Source organism: Pholcus phalangioides, unplaced genomic scaffold, assembly GCF_987345545.1.
Source record: "Pholcus phalangioides strain wild (caught in Gottingen) unplaced genomic scaffold, Ppha-v1.0 ptg000015l_1, whole genome shotgun sequence".
Classification (NCBI taxonomy): domain Eukaryota; kingdom Metazoa; phylum Arthropoda; class Arachnida; order Araneae; family Pholcidae; genus Pholcus; species Pholcus phalangioides.
In genome coordinates this window covers 80859622-80879913 of record NW_028301608.1, presented here as the reverse complement: position 1 = coordinate 80879913, position 20292 = coordinate 80859622, and the positions used below count along the sequence as shown (strand labels likewise).

General features: G+C 34.3%; 1 protein-coding gene across 2 annotated transcripts in view; it reads left to right on the top strand.

Annotated features, from left to right (window-relative positions):
• Positions 1-17166, top strand: part of LOC149076783 (F-box DNA helicase 1-like) — a 37433-nt gene extending 20267 nt beyond the window's left edge. For both annotated transcript variants that reach the window (XM_089244454.1, XM_089244455.1), the window contains exons 12-20: positions 887-1026; positions 1134-1233; positions 1345-1487; positions 2388-2439; positions 8161-8358; positions 9826-9936; positions 10627-10733; positions 13206-13334; positions 16881-17166. In XM_089244454.1, coding sequence (XP_089100580.1) covers positions 887-1026; positions 1134-1233; positions 1345-1487; positions 2388-2439; positions 8161-8358; positions 9826-9936; positions 10627-10733; positions 13206-13334; positions 16881-17135 — 1235 coding nt within the window. In that variant the 3' untranslated portion in view covers positions 17136-17166. The remainder of the gene's footprint in view (positions 1-886; positions 1027-1133; positions 1234-1344; positions 1488-2387; positions 2440-8160; positions 8359-9825; positions 9937-10626; positions 10734-13205; positions 13335-16880) is intronic.
• The last annotated feature ends 3126 nt before the right edge of the window (positions 17167-20292 follow it).

Below are 20292 nucleotides of genomic sequence, written 5' to 3'. Positions count from 1 at the left end.
ATTGTTTGTAACATGGATATACAGTGATATGCCTATATAACGACAGATAAAAGCATCATTACGTAGGATTTATCACTACAGATGGAATATACTAATAATATCAGAAGTGTGCTGAGACCAGCTAGTAATATTGAGTAGTATTATTATAAAAGTTTATGATTTTGCCACGGGTTCTATGAAAAAAAACAACTTATGTTACCTGAACTTTTCTCTTTTTTTCAAATCTAATAAACTGCAAACAAAAATCGTTTCTGCACACTTAAAATTCCTGTGCTTATTAGTGTTGATATTTATAATTTTCTGTTTAAAAATATCACTTGCTGTCTCCGAAATCTAACTGGTGTCAGACATAGCTTGAAGCCTTTCCAGCTTGTGTAGGTGCCTGGAGAAAGACTTCGCTATAGTATTCTGAGGTCTTTTACTAACTCTGACACTGTGTGTGACAGGATTTGCCAATTCTTCATTGTATATTTCTTTGGCTGTTTCAGACATTATCCATTATGAACAGCGAGATTTCCTTTCTTTAATTGTTGGAATCAATTTTTTTTGTAAGTACTGTAAAAAATAGCATCCTCATGCAGAATAGCACAAGTAATTCTCTGAACATTAGCTGCTTTGTCTTCCAGTTGAGTAAGCAAAAAGAATTCAGTGCCTCAAATACTTCTTATCAATTCACATGACTTTCATTGCTGTTTTCTAACATGCATTACTATTTCATGTAGTCGTGAATGAAAATTTTGATCAAATGGAGTCAGATGAAACTAATTTTATTTATTTCTGTTTTGACAAAAGTTATATCAATTCCATGATTACAGTTTTTTACAATTAATAAACAAATTTATTATCGTTCGAAGGCTGAAATGAATTTTTTCATTATTTTTTACAGCAATGCTCGATATTATGCTTTCACAGAAAGACGTTCCTGTAATATTGATAGGAGACCCTCATCAGCAGATATATGGCTTTAGAGGTGCAAATAATGCCTTGGAACACATTCAAGCTACACATACATATCACTTGACAAAGGTATAATTTCATTGAGGGGAAAAAAATCATTATATCGATAGTCATAAAAGCAAAATTTAACATTCTTTTGCTGGATATTACAATGCTTTATCTATTATGTGTCAAAGACTTTCAGGTTTGGTCCAGAAATAGCATATGTTGCATCCTGTTGTATAGAAGTGTTAAAACGGCATAAACGTACCACTCTTATTGGCTGCGAAAAAAGTAGTAAGTATTTGAGCAAGAAATTTTTTTTCCCCAAGATCTCTTCTTATATGGGAATTTTAGATGTTTTTCAATTTAAAATATTTTATTGATGAAAAACAAACATATTTTCAGGTTATGTGAATGGTGAAGTCAAAGGTCAGTATGCTGTGATTGCTAGAAGTAATTTCAAGTTATATGAAGAAGCTGTAAGACTATGTTGCAGCAATGTCAGACGAAAAGATGAACCAAAAGATATTCATGCTGCATTTGCTGGTGTAAGTGACCATTTTGTGTGTGTGTGCTTTTTAATTGATTAAAAAATTATCAACAAAATGAAAAGTTGGGTCTGTCAATATATGTTTTTAAAATATTGCAGTAAAAATCCTCTTTTGTGCGAGCAAATGCAAGACACACAAAAAAAAATTATTCACAAAAGAGGAGCGACCATAAAAAAGGGGGATTCTTATTGAAGCCTTTAAAACTCTACTTAATTATTATTTGGTTGTAAAATAGGGGTGACTGCATCTGTGAGAACTGTTAAGAGAGGCTCCACTGTGTTTTGTTATTGTGATTAAATTTTTTTTTTGGCTGCTTACCAGATTTTGAGTAAAAATTATATGATCATAAAATAATTAATAATAATAATTAATGTATTACTTAAATGATTAATTATTATTTATTAATTTTGTGGTCAGTGAGTTTGTTTGAAAAAAAGGAACTTTTCGTTTGGAACTTAATCATTTATGCCAATTGTAAATGGACAATTATATTCATTCAAATGTATCATAATTCTAGCATGTTTTTTTCATTGCTTCCTCATGTTTTTATAAAGCTCAGTTTTATTTAATTTTCACTTTTTTGTTTTATCTTTTGTATAAAGTTTTACATTCTGGTGCATGAAACATCCAGACGCTCGTAATCTGAATTGTTACAGAAGAAAAAACAGTTAATAAATATGGGCATTAATGTACACTCTTGATGCTTATTAAAAATAACCATTTGGTCGCTTGCCTTTGAGTTACTATCATCAATGATTTTATTACATTACCTGAAAATATATATGTGCAAAAGTGAATTTATCAAATTTAGTTAATTGCTTATACAATAGTCTTCTGTCATAATGATTATTATGTTATTGTGAATGGTTTGTAATTTTTATTTTACTCATCCAACAGGGCATTGCTGGTTATGGATTTGATCAACTTGTTGACATCTATCGACTAGCAAGTAAGTTCTGATGTTAATTAACTCTATGATTCATAGAAATTATTATAATATTTTGCATACCATTCTTTAAATAAAATCTTAAAACTCCTGTTGAATTCAGCTTATACACACATTTAAAAATGGACAATTGTATGATTTACTTATTGACAGTATTTAGCTATTGACTGAAGTTACCTTTAATTTGGAAACTGAAATTCCTTATTATGGTAATTAATTTGTCTGGTTACATTAATCTGTTAGCTCTCATGCCCAGGCATGACACGGAAGGCTTCAAATTTTTTTGCTACTGCTCAAGCATATGCTAAATCTGTAGATAAACTTGTCTAAACCAGCCATGCTTGTGAGTAGAAGCTTCTGTTTACATAGTTCCTCCACATCAGTTTCTTAAAAACATTGGTAAAAAGGTGATGAGGAAAAATGATTATTGGTGGGCTTTATCGAAGAGAAAAAAATGAAATAAAAAATATATTTATCTAATAATTATCATCACAAGGTGAATAGTGGGACATAAATTTCACGAGATGTTATTCCATTACTGTAGTTTTTTTCTCAATATTTTCTTAGAAACACACATTAGGGGCCATTCAAGTATTACGTCAGCATCGATGGGGGGGGGGAGTTCCGATTTGCTGACTATTGATGACAAGGGGAGGGGGGATTTGGATAATGCTTATGTAAGCATTATCCAAATCCTTCTCCCCCCCTTGTCACACAAAAGTCAGCAAATCGGTAACCCCCCCCATGGGCAGAGATAGGGGAGGCGTGGGGGGGGGGAAGAGAAGGCAAAGGCGAAGTTGACTGATCTAATGTATATATGCGTATATACTAATATACTATATGAGTTGACATTATCATCGTGCCCCCCAGATTTCCAAGTCTACCTCCGCCTATACTCCCCCCCCCCCATCGATGCTGACGTAATATTTGAATGGCCCCTAATGTGTGTTTCTAAGAAAATATTGAGAAAACAAAACCAACACAGGGTTCGCACATCCTTACAAACTCCTTAAATACTCCTAACTTTTCATTTCCTTCTGGAAGGGCCCTTATAACTCCTTACTTTTTGCAGCCACGCCTGAAAAAGTCTTTTTTTTTTCTCTCTCTCTGAAGGGATGATCTTTCTTAGAATAGGCATTCCCCATGGTGATGAATAGCAAGCGTTGCCTAGAAAAATAAGAGGAAGCTTCCCCCGAATATAAGGAGGAAGAAAAGAGAAAAAAAAACGCTCTCTCCCTTTATAATAGGAAATGTGAAAGCAGGGGATGGTATTGGAACATCCAATGGTTGTGCATACCTGCCAACCGGTACGATTTTGTCGTATTTAGTAAATTAATACGATTATACGCTTTTGCTTCTAAAAATACGATTTTTTACCGAATCGCTAGTTTTGACGTGTTTTCCTGAATATGTCGCAAATTGGTCAGCGTTGGAAATCGATGGTCCGTAGAACGACATCACTCCGCTGAACCAGTAGCCGAAAATTCCCCCATGCCCAGTGGTGAGAAAGTTTTTACTAAATGCGGCGAAACGATGTCTCGAACCTCCTATATTACGCAGTATATTGCGTGCAGACCTCGCAGCTTTCCTATTTTTCCTATTTTCCTAATTTCGCCGCAATAGTCTTTTTTTTACTGCAATTCTCTCCTACTATTCCTATTTTATCCCTCCTTCCCATTTGCTTACAGCCAATATCTCACTACGAAAATTCCGAGAAACCGCGAAATGTCATTGCTTTCCGCAGTTTTTTTTGACGTGTTTTATTCACATTACAACTCGCTGCTGAAAAGAAATGAGTTACATAATGACGTTACGCATTTGCGTTTTCCAAGCGTGGCGCATCGGCTCAGGACGGCTATATAGTATATGACCCTGACGTCATATACTCTATCGGCTGCATGCTCCGGTTTAAAGGGAAGATCGCTGAAACACGCGGCACACGACGCTTAACTCCTCCAGAAGCAGTCTGCCAATCACGCCTGACGTAAAGCGCTGTCGTGGGCCGTATTGCGCTCTGTAGGAAAACAGTCGTACTGCTTTTCATATTGATGAATAGACGGCGTGTCGCGCTGGGTGATTCACGTTGCGCGCGGCATAGAAAACCGGCTTTTAAAAGTGACAGCCCGAGCCACGTCTGGTTTTACAGGGGGGGGGGGGACGAGCCGATCAGCCGCTATTACTGAACCCACTTTTTTTAGCTTCAGAATATAACTTTCGGGTATCTTTATGTTAGGGGTCATTCAAGTATTACGTCAACATGGATGGGGGATTTTCGATTTGCTGACTTGCTGACGTGGAGGGGGGGGGGGGGTTGGATGATTCTTACGTCATCAACCACCCTTTATAAAAAATATGAAATATTCTTAATGGCGTCTTACTCGGTGCGCGAAAAACGAGTAAAACTTTTCGCTAGTTTGTGGGCACCTGAACTAACATTCTCCCTATTGAGTCCCCTACAGAGCCACTCTAGTGATCTTCAAATACTTAGCGGATCCAAATGCTCTGGAGCTGTGCCGCGCGTCATATAAGTGATCCGTGATTATGCCGCAGATCACTTAAGTAATCTGGGAATGTGCCGCGGATAACTTGAGTGATGTAGAACCGCACTGGTGGCAGGACCAATGCTCTAAAACTTTGTCACATGTCACTCAAGGGATCACTTAATGTGCCACAGATCGCTTAAATGGTCTGGAATTGTGCCACGAGTCACTTAAGCGATCTGTAAATGTGTCACTTGGTTCATTGTTACAAAAATAGATTTAGGGACAGGCCACATTTGGTCCACACAGGCGGAATGTTTACCACGGGTCAAGGGCTTAGAGAGGTAGGGTCGCAATGAATTTTTTGAGCAATTTTGGGTTCTTAGCCTTCAAATACAAAAATATTTTGTGGATTAAAAAAATAAATTTTTGATCATCTGGGGGGAAGCCCCCAATTCAGATTCAGATTCCACCAATAAGCGTTAGGAGGAAGGGGGCAGAGCGCTGACAGGGGGAGGGTGAGAGTTTTGCTGACTTTTTCTGACAAGAGGGGAAGAGTCAAAAATTGTTGAAAATTTGCTGTCGTAATACTTGAACAGCCCCTTATTTAAAGCATACATGTACTCAACACATGGCCTAAATGTGGCCTGTCTCAAGTGGCTCGTGGCAAATTCTTACTTCAATTGAGCGGCCCGCGGCACATTCCCAGATTGTTTGAGAGTGATTTCCGGGGGTGGGGGGGAGGCTTTCTTTCAAACCAAGCACAACTAGGGTCTATTACCATCTATGGGCAATTTACTATCAAGGAAGTTGTGCTGGAAGTGTGTGTGTGCCTAGAGTTGCTGCAAATATAAATAATTTTGTAAGTAAAATCTTTGTTAGTTGTGGTTTTTATTTTGAATAATTGGAGGGGGAATGAATATCACTTTTAGAATTTTTATAATTTATGTGATGCTGTTATGAGTTATATTTTTGACTAATACTTGAAGGTTTTAGAACACTTTGGTGACGACAGAAAGCATGTATGTGGATTGATTATTTTATGAATTCTTATGATGCTGGGTAACAAATCAAAACTTGTAATTTTTGAACCACTTCTACATCTATATTTTTGAGAAGAGGGAAAGTTTGTTTGCAAATTAAAAATAAATTTGCATATGTGCCCCGCCCCTTTTTTGCCGTAAAACTTGTAAGTTATGAAGTTTGCCATGACTCCTTAAAAACCGCTTGAAACTCCTTAAAAAGTCCTTAAAAACTCCTTACTTTTCATTTTGAAAATTTTGTATGAACCCTGCAACAGTAATGGAATAACATCTTGTGAAATTTATGTCCCACTATTCACCTTGTGATGATAATTATTAGATAAATATATTTTTAATTTCATTTTTTTTTTCTCTTCGAGAAAGTCACATTATCAACCACCATTTATGAAAATATGAAATATTTTTATGGCATCTTATTCGGTGCGCCAAAAACGAGAAAAACCTTTCGATAGTTTGTGGGCACTTGAAGTAACATCCCCCCTATTGATGAGTGCACTAAAGAACCTCTTTAGTGATCTCTACATTTTTCAGATCCAAGTGATCTGGAAATGAGTCCGGGCCGGTTAAGTGCTCTGAAACTGTGCCACGCATCCCTCAAGTGATCCGTAATTATATGCATTGGATCACTTAAATAATCTAAGAATGGACCACAGGTAATTTGAGTGATGTAGAACCGTCACTGGGGGCCACTTAAGTGTTCTAAAATTACTTCACGTCACTCAAAGGATCTCTAAATGTGTCACGGATTGCTTAAGTGTTCTGAAACTGTGTCCCGGGTCATTTAAGTGATCTGAAAATGTGCACGGGCCGTTTAAGTGCTCTGGAATTGTACCACAGAAGCACTTAAGCGATCTGTAAATGTGCGGCTTAGTTCATTTTTAAAAAATTAGGTTTGAGGAGGGCAGGCCGCATCAGATAACCCCGAGGACCATATTTGGTCCATGGGCCAAGGGCCTTTATTCGATTTATCATTATATGGTTTAGAGGGTGGGTTGCTATGAATTTATTAAAGATAAATTTTGAGTTCATAGCCTTCTAAATAACATTGAAATTAACAGAAATTGATTATAATAACATATAAAGGTATTTTCTTCCAAAATTTCAATTTACAAAAAAAAAATTTTTTTGCATTAAAAAAATAAATTTTTGATCGTTAGGGGGCCTTATGCCCCCACCTGTGTACGTCTCTGATCCCACCAATATCCATTAGGATTCAGGGGGGCAGAGCTGATGACGAAGTTTTGCTGACAAAGAGGGAGAGGGGGGTCAAAAATGGCTAAAAATTTATTTACATAATGCTTGAATGGCGCCTGACATTAATTTCTTCTAGATGATAGGCACAGTTGAAGGGTTAAATAAGGTATTGTCCTTTCTTGATTCATTCATTATTTATTAGATCAACTGAACTTTCTCCAGAAGCTTCCCATTTTTTCTCATCTGGAGAAGTTATGCCTAAAGTCAATAAAATACATCAGACATACTATTCACTTCTTAAAAAGACTACAAGCCCAGTATTCATTTTGAGATACAGTTAACACAGTAGCGAATAATTTTACTGATTGCAACATGATAATATTTGGCTATTTGATCACTTCTGTCAGTGGTTCTCAACCAGTTTTTGACATGTAGAGTCCTTTTTAATATATAATTTCAATGGCCTCAAATATCATTTTTTTTTCAAAAATCAAATTTACTGATTTTATTTTATTTTCCTTGAGTGACTGCAAAGCTCCTAGGAAGTGCACACGGAGACCCAGAGCTCAGTAGAGCACTGGTTGTGCTGACTTTTATGTTGATCAGTAATATCCAAATAAAAACAATTTCTCATAAGCTGCATTTATATTTTTTAGTTCACTCTTAAAGTGTCCTCATCACAATAGATAATGAATTTAGTTTATTGATGATTAGCAATATAAGGCAAAAAAGGGGGAATTTTTTGCTTGCACATATGGAGAAATATATTTCCGAGTATGTGCAGTTTGAGATGTTAAGGAGAAAATAGTAAATTTTCTTAATTTTATTAAATATGTCATATCTTCATTAAATTCTCCTGGGAGCCAAAAATTTAGTTATGGAACTAAAAACTGTGACTCATTCTCCCGAGTTTCTAGTAGTCATTTTTGAAGGAGTGACTCTTTTCACTAATGTCGATTTTATTACATTTGCTTTTTATCTGACTGCAGTTATTCTATCTTGTCTAGGTGGAGAAGAAAAGCATTTAATAAAAGATAAATTTGTGAAAAAATTCGCTACGTTGAAGGACCTTTCATCATATGCAAAAAAGGCAGAAGATTCTGATCTGTTAGGAAAAATAGATCTGGTGTCACAGTATGGATATAAGATAGTAGAGCATGTGAAAGCCATAAAAAAGAAAGGATCTTGTTCCATGGAGCTTGCCAGTGAGATTCTTTTATCAATTTTCTGTGCTATTTCAATTCATATAATGACAATTCATTTTTTTAGAAACTTTAAAGCATGGTATATGCTTTAAAGTTCTGTTGCTTTTTAAATTTTACATGTTTTCAATATCCAGAGAATAACCATTAATTTCTTCATTGGGTAGCAACAACATTGTAATGATTTTATAATTTAAAACCTTGATTTATTTTTTTAATTTTGTGATAAAAATTCATTTGTGCATTATAATTTATAATTAATGTTTTTCAAAATAACTATCTTTTATTGGGTTGCTTGTTAGATTTATTCAACATCTAAATTTTTGTGGGTATCTTTTTTTTCTGTGGCTCGACGAGAGCCGAGAAAGGTCTTGGGGTGCCCTCAAGAGATGACACCCAAGACCATTCTATCCCTTATGTGGACAGGGCTCAAAGAGAACCAAAGATTGGGGGCTTTGGGTGTAGGGCATCCTCCACCCCATCCTGCTCGATGGGCCAGGGCTGGCCCCCGTCGCCAGAGACAAACTATAAAGGGGCCATACAGTTCCTGTGTCGCCAAATGGCGAACTATAAAGAGGGCTACACCTCATTGGGTATTTTGTCTGTTGTAGTCATTGTATTTGTATTGAAATTTTGTTTCTTCTCCACATGTTTTTCTCTGTATCTCAGATATTTTCATGGCCCTTCTAACTTTGAGGCACAAGGGAGGCCAATCTCCCCGTTAAAAAGTCTTGCCACAGAGAGCAATAGGCCTACAATGATGCAGTTATTCAATCATTGCACTTCACTCATATTTAGAAAAACTGATGGCAGATGTCGGCACCACACACACAACAAACATTACACAGAAACAAACTTCACGTCAGCTTTTATAACACGTTCACACACATTTCAGCATGTACCAATTTGTTAGTTTCCACAGAGGAATATGGATGAGGTTCATGTGTGGTTTAGTAGTAGATTTTTTCATGGCCTCCATCCGAAAATAAATGCAATCAGTAAAATTTTTAGCTTTCTATTAGAGTGTGAAAGAAATTTGTCCTGTAGCATTTAAATGGAAATTTGCTGAGATATCAATGATCAAAATTCTTGATTTTTGATATTTTTAAATTGTACAGTCCCAAAAATATTGACCTTCAGAAGGACTTGAAAATTAGAAAAAAAAGTTTCAATCACTGATATATTTTCAAATTTTAAACAATAATTAATACCTTGCTATAGTAGAATCCAGCATTACCAGTTAAAGTACAGATTTTCCAGTCTTCACATTTTTTACTGAATATATATGTTACAGTACATGTGAGATCCAACTTCTTTGCAAAGTGGTCAACCATTTTACACATTTCCCAGACTTCAGACACTTTGGTAGCCAACCAGTTGATGGGCACTTTGCGAAGATGCTAGATTTCACACAAGAACCCTAATATACACATATTTATCACTAATGCGACAACTTTTTTCTTTCCCCAGATGTTGTGTTTACCACTGCTCACAAATCAAAAGGTTTAGAATTTGACACTGTGTGCTTAACAGATGACTTTCATATCAGCAGTCAAAGTATTAGTGTTTCCATTATGGAAGGTAAAATTTTCTTTTCAGCATTGAATAATTGTTGATTATTATAAAAAACTCCTAGTAATTAAACTACAATAGGAATGAGGAAATTCTAAACTATTTGCTTCGTTAAATATTTCAAAGTTTTTATTACTTTTTTGCAAATATTTAATAAAGATAAATTCTTATATTCCCTGCCAATAAAGTTACAATATTCACAATTCTTATTTTATTTTCAAATCTGCAATTGAAACGTTTGGACGAACAACAGTCTATGCCATTTTTTCTAACTTCAGATGAGACACAATAAAAGTCATAACTGAATTAGGAAGAATCTTTTCACATAGATTGCAGCTGTGTAAAGGTGCCTAGCAACTATATCTGTTTGTTTCTGCAGGAATTTACTCTAGGAATGTGTAATGAAAACTATATGAACTGTTATTTAGTCAAAAAACAGATTTTGCAAAAATGTAACTTAGACCATTATTCAGCTGAACACTTCAATTATAAAATCTTGTTCAACTACAAACGAAGCAACATTTGTCTTTTATATTGAGTTACTAGTGGTGAGTGTTGAAAATTGACAAAAACAGAAATATCCTTCAGAAATGTGATTCAATATAATTTTTTTTACTCAAATTCTATTTTCATATTAAAGTTATGAAAAAAAAAAATCCAAGTCATGTGTTTTTTTCTAATGGTGTGATTTTATTTCAGACCCTAGCATAAGTGAAGAATGCAACATCTTGTATGTGGCTCTTACCAGAGCAAAACAATGCTTACTGATGTCTGAAGTGTTGTATAGGGTGCTTCTGGAAGCTCAGGTTACTTGATTACTTTTACTTAAATACCTTGAATGGGAATGGAAAAAAAGAAAAAAAGACTTACTGCATCTATATACAGTGAAACTTGTACAAAACAAACATTGAGAGACTGAAATAATATTCCACTTTCGACAGATTTCCATTTTATAAAGCTGCAAATAAAAACTATTATTGAACAGACTATATTGTGATTCTGTTTTAGACAGGTTTCTATCTCATAGTGCCCATCTTAGACAGGTCTCACTGTACACTCAAACCTGTTTTTGTGCGGTCTTTTTTCTGCGATTTTTTTTTTTTTGTGCGGTATATGAAAATTTCAATTAAATTAGAACATAATTGACAAAGGAAACAGTTATTTTTCGGATATTATGCTGAGGTGAGCTCGGAAAGAAAAGTCATCACGTCTCCGCCGGGACACGAACCCAGGCCCTCTTGCCCGGTATGCAAGAGGGCCTGGGTTCTTGTCCCGGCGGAGACGTGATGACTTTTCTTTCCGAACTCACCTCAGCATAATATCCGAAAAATAACTGTTTCCTTGATATCTCTGGCTGAGAAAAAAGCCATCTATATCTCTATAATTCACAAAGTTATCAATAAAAAAAAATTAGTAGGTTTGATCGGCCATTTAGTTTTTTTGATTTTTAATATTTCATCACATCTTTACGCTAGCACATGGCATCGGCGGAGGTTTTAATACTTTCAGTGAAAATGATCTTGTCGAAATGATTTAGGATGAAACCATAAGGGATGATGACATTATAAATTACGTAACACATGTTACTGATGGGCAAGAAGAACCCGATTATATGACAGCAGGTAAAATCTATGCAGGCAAATCTTGCATTTCAAAATTCCAAAAGGAGCTTCAATCTTGTATATCTGGCATACCGAGACATATACAAGCGTCTAGTGAAACAACAGGCGTCCCAAAAAATGATCACAGACTACATGGTAACTGAAAAAAAAGTCAATTCTAAACGAGTGCGAGGTAGCATCTTCAAGTGACGAAAATGATTTTGAACCAGTTTACCACAAGAAAATTTTTGTATTGTCAGACTACAAAGGATAATGGTTATATATTTTGAAAAGTTTTGTATATGTAAATAAAATATTTAAAAATGTTCGCATGTGTATTTTCTAAATCAGATTCCAAAAGGTTTGGCGAGATTCCAAGTAGCTGCCAAGCCTTGTGTCTTGATTTTGTTTAAAAAAGCAATTCCTAGTTATTTCATAAGGTTTGAGTTATTTTCTGTGTGAGACTTTTTTAATGCTATCCCTATCCACCGCATAAAAAATATACTTTTTAAATGTGTTGCAAAAAATATTTTTTATAGCTACTCGTGAAGCTTTGTGAGATTTTTTTTATGCGTTCTCTTTTATGCAGCCCCTATCCACCACACAAAAACAGGTTTGAGTGTATATAATTTGGATTATCACTATTTTTATGCGTGTGTACATTCTCGATACAAATCTTCAACCTTCATGAAATTTTGCACATTAACTGTGATTGATACCTCTGCTAATGAAGATAATTTGTTCTGGAATGACATTTGTTAGCTGAAATTTTCATTAACTGAAACCTATACTCCATCAGTTTCTATGGAAAATTGTTTGATTCATTTGGGATTCAGCCCAAAATTTAGAGATAAGTTTTATGAAACTGTATTAGAAAAATCGCGAAGACTGACTGAAGGCCGAGATGAATGAAGTCACAATTAGATGGAGGAGAATTTAAAGGAAGATAAGAGACTGGAGATATTTTTTATTTTACACTACGTACACAACCCCATGGGGTTGGTAGGTAAAATACAAAAATGTGTGAGTGGTGGTTGGCTATATTATACCGTCTGCAGAGCCATGAGATATTCATTATCTGAAGTATAAGTGTAACATTGTTTCCTTTTTCATTAATGTTCGCAAGGAAAAGTGTTTTCTTTCACTAGCTGGAAGGAAAAGCCTGTGTTGAAGGTTTGATGCAGTCAGAACTGATACTGGAAAATAGTTTCTTGTAAAAGAAAACAGGTTTTCTTCAATGTTCTTGGGAAGACAGAATCTCTTTTATATCATATCATAAAACCTATCATAAACTTATGTTTAAAAAGGCAAAAGTTTTAAACTACAAACACAACTCCTTATTTTATTTGTCAATGTAAAAAACTGTGAAAGCCTAAAAATGGAAAATAACAGATTCACAAATAACTGGTTAGGAAACCAGATTATTTACTTCTTTCACATGCCATAGCATTAGGAAATACTAGTGGGAATTATGCCTGATATGTTCTATTATTCTAAAGTGGTTTAATAGTAAATATACATAAAATAACTATACTAACACCATAATTGAAGTGAAATCGATTAAATTTTCTGCATTTGAAAAAAGTCATGGCTGAAAGAAACAAGGTACAAAGTTTTTAACCGTATTATATATTTTATGCTATAGACTTATCTTTGCTTTTGTAATTTATGTTGCAGGAGAAGTTTGAATATCCGGTATCGTCCAGAGAAGTACTTCAAGATTTTCCTTCTGTTAAATGTATCAAATGTTCAGCTGATTTCACACCTCGTACTGTATTGACTTCTGTTCGTCGAAATGTGATGCTGGTAAGTGCGGTTTCAGTAATGTTTTGTTTGTTTTTTCTTGATTTTTTGGCACAAAGAAGGAAATAATGTAAAAAACTTTCAGCTTCAATTTTGAGGACTGCAAATTCATGATATTAATCAGTAAATCTATAGTCAGTTAAAGTTAAATTTGATTGAAGTGCCATGAAACTTTGATATAATGAGGCTCTGTGAACGAGAGAAAAAAATATTGTTGCTGAAGGAATTATTGTTAAATCAAGAGGCAGCAGTTAACATTAGAGAATAGACATTTCCAAACAAGACGTGCAGAAATATTGTTGTGGAGGAATTATCATATAGAGGGATCATTATATTGAGTATTGCTGTAGCAGGGTCTCACTGAAATTCATTTGATTTCAAAGTTGATCAAAATGTTTTTATTTTGACTGAGATTAATGCTAATTAAAAAAAAAACCCATAATTTTTCCTTCATTCTCTTATTTTTCTAATAAAAATGTCAGAAAAGATGATGGTATGTGTAGTACTGGGGGAGGGGGAGAATTTAGAATTCATTGTTTGAAATATTGATTGTTTTTACCTTCCCTTAAAAAGAATTTTTGTACTGAATCCATAGCATTAGTTAAAAGACTAAAGATTGTAAATACTTTTAGGGATTTTTCTTTTAATCCTTTCAGACCCAAGCATTTATTTTTTGTAATTTTCAAGATGTGTTTTTGCATTATATTAAAAAAAATAAACAAATTTTAGCAAATCTTGATTTTTTTTTTTTTGAAATTTTATCAAAAATACAGGAAAATCCATACAAATGTGTGGTCTTTCAGCTTGTGAGATATATCCCATGGTGTGATATTGATAAAAACAGTTCTAATCTTTTCTCAGACAAATATATGTCACATATTTGGTATCTCGTCCTTCTCTTAAGCCAGGACCACACTCATGTCAAGGCTGGCCCAATACTTTCCAAAGTTGCTCATAGGAAAGCAGTGTGGTTGCTCCACCATTGGCAATGATTGTCAAATGTTGGAGGCTACTACAACTAAGTCAGACATGCACCTCGTCCATATTCCTCTGCGGAACTTCTAACGAATTGGTACATGTTTGAATGTGTGTGTATGTATAGTGAACCGTCTGTGAAGTTTGTTTCTATGGAATGCTTGTTATGTGTAGTGCTGCCATCTGCAATCAACTTTTTTAAACTATGAGTTTTTTCCTCAACTCATAGTGAGTGAAGTGTAATGAATGAATGTTGGAGGCTGGAAGGTATTAGAAGACTGGTCGAACAGAACGTCTAGTACCTTCCAGCCTCCAATCTAAGCTAAAAAAGCCGCCTTCCTTTCTGATGTTCTAGTCCATCTGGCCACATATTGACCGAAGGACGCCAACAGTCACAATGTAGGGGGTGTTCTGGAAGCAAACATTCGCCAAAGAACATTGAGCCAAACTGGGTCATTGTGTAGCCAGCCTATGCCGCTGCCGCTTCTTTGCATTAGGGGAAGGCAAATGTTTGTGAATAACTATTGGGCCAGGCTTGACATGAATGTGGCCCTGGCTTTACATCCTATTTGTCTACAACACCTAGCAAATTTGAAATGAGTGATATGTTAGGTCAGAAATTTTCCAAAACAGTATGCCACAGCACTTAAGGATGCCAAGATTTGCCAAGGTTATGTAATGGTATGGACTTGCGGCTGGTGGAGAAGGACCACTCCATTCAAAATAAGTGCTTATTGATTAATATAATTTTAATAAATAATTATTTTTTTCACCATAATATCACAATTATCCAGTATCTGTCTGATGTCACCAACTGTGATACTGTATTGTTGTCCAGAAATGCCTACCTGATTGCTTACACTAAACCAATGTGGTGTTGCGATTGCCACGTCATCCTTTTGAAATAAAGAAAAGGAATTCACAGGATATATAAATCTATCTTAATTGGCAGTGATTGGCTGTCTCCTCTGCAGCTGCCACTGTATAATGTAGTAGCAAGGTTGTGACAGCACTTACTTAACCTGATCGGTTCAACTCTCAATTGATTGTCTAGTCGAATCCCAGCTTCACCTGGGAAGTCTGTGCATCCGAGCTATGGATCAGCTCTCCTATCGATATCTTTCCCCAATCTATGAGTGCCGTTTCTTGGTATAAGGATGTAAAGGAACGGTTTGGAGGTATCAGAGAGAACGTCCAGAGCATGTCATGGAGAGTATTTTTCATAGACTGGATGTGTGGATTGGCAGATCATAGTTTGACGTGATGTGTGGTGATGAATTCAAGTTTGTTTCATTCCTAAGCTGTAAATTTAAAAGGTAAATTTTGTTACATTAAAAGTAAATTGTAATGAGTTCTTAAATTTTTGACTTTTGTTGAGTTTGCTTCTGATGCTCATTCAGGATCTCAGTTGTGACAATCTGGTTCATCACAATTACCGCAGGATATTTTAGGGATAGAATTACAGTTTAACCAAGGTTTCAGAAACCCTGATTTTAAGAATTTCTTCATGTCCCTTGTGTAAATTTGTGATAATTAGAGCCAGATTATACGCAAATGCATATGTGTGCATATTGCATATTTTGGACTTTTTTTTATCATTAATGCATAAAATCGAAGACTTTTCAAACTATTTGCGTATTTCTGAAGTTTTATTAAAGCTCAATAAATTTTTTTAAATATAATTTTTCAAATGAATAAATTGCTCATAATATTTTCATAACACATCAGCTTTTCTTCTTCGCAGAGTATGATTTACTGAACTAATTGAGATGTTTGCTTTATTTTCCAAATATCAGTCATTTTATTGTAACGCTATTTCTAGAAATAGTGTCAAAATTCTTTTATTCCTAGCATTTAGTTACTGAGCAGCTATGACTAACTAGAAATTAAAAATGCCTAGATAAAAAATATGTAGAAGTTATTTACATATGCAATACATGTATACATATGTGGGGAATTTCTTTTTTTGTAAATGAATATGCACTAAGAAATGTAAAATATGCATTTTGAAAACAATCTGCTTTTTTTTCATGGTGATTTTTTAACTTTTCAGGGTTTCTTAATGCATATTTTGGTATTTTTAAGTGCATATTTTAGATCATATTTCGCCACTTTTTAGTGCATACAATCTGGGCTCTAGTGATAATCTTGATCCTGATTTAATGATTTCCTCACTTTAAAGAAAACAAAGTTCATTCCTTTTTGATTCCTTAAATTAGGGTTTAACTGTATATCAGAAGTAGCAATTAGGCCAAGGATTTCTGATGCTTGTTTTGTTGTATGTTGGGGTAGCAATAAGTGCCCTTGAGATCAGACAATGGTGTTGTGAGAGGTTTGAAGTTCTAATCTCATTATTAAGTACGTAGAAACCAACCAAAAAAAATTGGAATTCTGCTTTAGGTAGCTAATTACTGGCTGTTTTTTTTCCTTCAAAAATGTTTATGAAACCCTGGTGTAATAGACTACTCTGTATTGACTCAAATGATGTACATTGAATTCTCTATGCAATAGTATTATCATTCATGAATAACACGATCATTCTAATTTTTTTCTTTAATATCATATCGCCTGTAGGCCCCACGGCGTGAAATAAGTGGTGGACCATTATGTATTAAGTGTTCAACGATGCCCTTCTATCGACCAGAAGTTCATCAATATCCAGCTGTTGTGATTTTAGATCGTGTTGTTGACAGTGGTCATCGCAGCATGTCTAGTTTAGTTGGACCTTTACCATCTGATCCTCCTATTCAATATGATGATGACGAAGATCTTATATTAGACTTTGAAGAACATGAGCCATTTATTTTTCATATCAATGTCATGCAATAATTTATCAGCAATTAAACACCATTTATTGATACATTATTGTCTTTGAATAAGTTCACTATGTTTCATTTATTTGCTGTGTAGAAACCCCACCAAAATTAAGAAACAATTAATTCTTCAGTGGTAAAAATTAGTGGGTATCTGGCTGAAAGTGTGATGAAGAATTTTATACTACAACAATAAATTTTTCGGAAATGAATCTTAACATTTTCAGTGAACAAAGTACCCATTTCAAAGGGCAAGGCGGCGAAACATTAATTCTTTGTTTGAAACGAATTTATATTATGATTTTAATGAATACTAGGAAATGTGTGTGTGATGTAATTCTGTCGATTGATGTTTCTCTCTCACATTAAGCAGTTTATTTATGTTTTCCTTTTCCAAGACAAAAATTTTACTCCATTATGTGCAACAGAGCAAAAACTGGATCTTTGCATCCTCTGCTTTCCATAAAATCTGTTCAGTAATACCCCAGCTTGCAAATTTTTTTTGCTAAAGATGATTTGTTTATGGTTTTTCAGCCTCGGCTGATTAACATCTTTGTTGATATAGATGCATGTGCTAACCTAACACAGCCACATTGTGAGATGAAATTTTGTGCCAATCATCCAACAGAATTCACCACCAGAACATGATTAATTTACATCTGTCTCAAATAACTTTTTAGATGCATCTCCTTATCTTTCATGACTTTTTAAAATCTGTTCATGTAAAATAAAAGATTACGCCAAAGAAAAGTGGATAAAAAAGAAGAAAGGGAGAGAGCCTAAACATTTGAATGTTTCAGTGCATACATTCTTTTGGTGCAAAACTCTTAGCATCAAACTGAACTGTCTGGACATTGTAGGAGCTTATCTTTTTCATCTGACCGGATCACAGAGGACACCTACGGCCCTGTCTGGATTGTGCACATAGTGTAAAATAAAAAGATCAGTATCTCATCTTCTTGTAAATCTTCATTTATCCAATTGTGGCTTTAGTCAGTTATCAGAATCTTCAGTTTTTGTCTTTTTTTTAGTGTTTCTTGAATGTTTTATAAATCCTATCTTCCAATAATTTTGGGCAATACCCAGAATGAATGAAACAATTTTCCTTTGAAATCTATGGGAAATCCTGTTTATGCTAATGAAGATTTCCTCATACGAAAATGTGATATTCCGGAATAAATTATCTTCGTTAGCTGAGGTTTCATTGTTAGGTAATTTCTTAGGCAACACACTACACTTTTAGATAACTAGGTAATTTACCTATAATTAGATTACCTAGTATAATACTCAAAAGAAAACGGGAAGCCAAACAATGTTTAAGTTATTAGGGTTTTGTATTAATAGCATTTTTCTCGTTTTGGTATTGTATCTTGTAATCAAAAATTTTATTGCTCATATTATTCATCCACTTCCGATATTCTAACTGGTTGGCTCTGATTTATCTTCAGATTTGTCATCTTCATAATGCTGTAAATTTCGTGTGAAAGAATGTTAGTATTGAATAAAAGAACAACTCAAACTTTGTTGATGTTTGTTTGTTTTTAGTAATTTCTTTATCAGAAAGTAATAGCTGACTAAAATTTTTAGTTTCTTATAGTCTTTTTTATTTAAAACTTATTTATAACACATTTCTTGAATTATTCCTTGCAAAAGAAATAAAGTTCTATAGATTTTTCTCAAACTTTTTTTTTGGAGCAGATCAAGAAAATGTGAGATACAGGCTTTTTTTTCAATTTAAATACCATTTTATTTCATAAGTTCTATTATTTGTTGATGTTATAGAATTATTTTTAACAATAATTTACACAAAAATAAAAATTTTCAGTTTTATCGAAAAAGTGCACACTGCTATCATATTCAGTTTATTTTTAGTTATTCAGATTCCTAAAAAATTATCTAAATTATTAAACTGTATTTTTCTTCCTCTATTTCATTGAAATTCACATTATTTTTATTAAACCCTTTTGTTAAGTATTTTTTCTGTTGCTCCTTTTTGCATATTTTCTGATTTCCATTTATGTATTGGTGTTCAAAACAAAGTTCAAACAACAAGGGTTAAAGTCTTATCCTTATACACCCTTTATCTTTCGAACAATTGTTGGTAGAAACATGCTTTCAATTGTAAGAATAAAAATAACATGCCCTTATTGGATATGTTATTTTACTTGGGGCTGTATAATGTACTATCACTCTGTCCTTTATCTTCCAATTAGAAAGTTGTTGCTCTGTCTCTCCTGGGCCAGAAAAAATTCCATGTTTCTAAGTGCAATATTCACTGAGATGTTGCAGATTGAAAGTTAAGAGGAACATCTCAGAATTTTTACAAAAGTTGTAATAAACTGCAACTACAAAAGAGAGTTTGAAATTTTTTCTCCAGTGTATCCCTTAACTGCTGACAAACTTGTACACGATCCGCTCTCCAGTGCCACCCTTTTTTTTACCACAAAGAGTAAAGACATGTAAATACGCCCGCTGCAATTAAGGCACAGACTCCTTAGGGTGTATATATACGCTTGTGCAGTTAAGGGAGTAATATATGCTGTTCTTCCATTTTCAGCTCAAATAACATCATTTGAACATCAAATAATATCATTTTGAACTCAAATATCTCATCTAATATTGCGCTTAGAAACATTTCTCTTTTGTTTGGCTCAGAAGAGACAGAGTAACAACTTTCTAATTGGAGGTCAGAGGCAAGGGGGAAGTATAAAGAATTAAATTTTGTATTTGTATCTTAGTACATGCAGATCCTATAGTGTAAAATAAATGATGTATTTAAAGTGGGTATATTATTTGGGTACTCTTTTCAATTGACAGTATGTTTCTACAACCAATGGTTCAAAAGGTAAAAGTGTATAAGGATGACACCAAGGCTTGACAAATACAAAAAAAAGTAGGTGCCAAACATTGTTCCCAACAAAATTGGGTCCAAAATAGTGTATTCATTGACTTTTTAAAGGATTTAAGAACCCCTTTCCATGCTAACAGACACGATTTTCGATAATTTTATGCTGTCCTCACTCTTTAATTCGGTTAAAATATTAAAAACAAATTAAGCTGCAATGGTAATTTTTTTGTCACCATGGTGACCTTGCTCCCGGGATTTGTCAAGCCCTGCTTTACACTCTGTATATCCATTATTGTACACTTATGGTGTCAGCAATTTAGGTAGA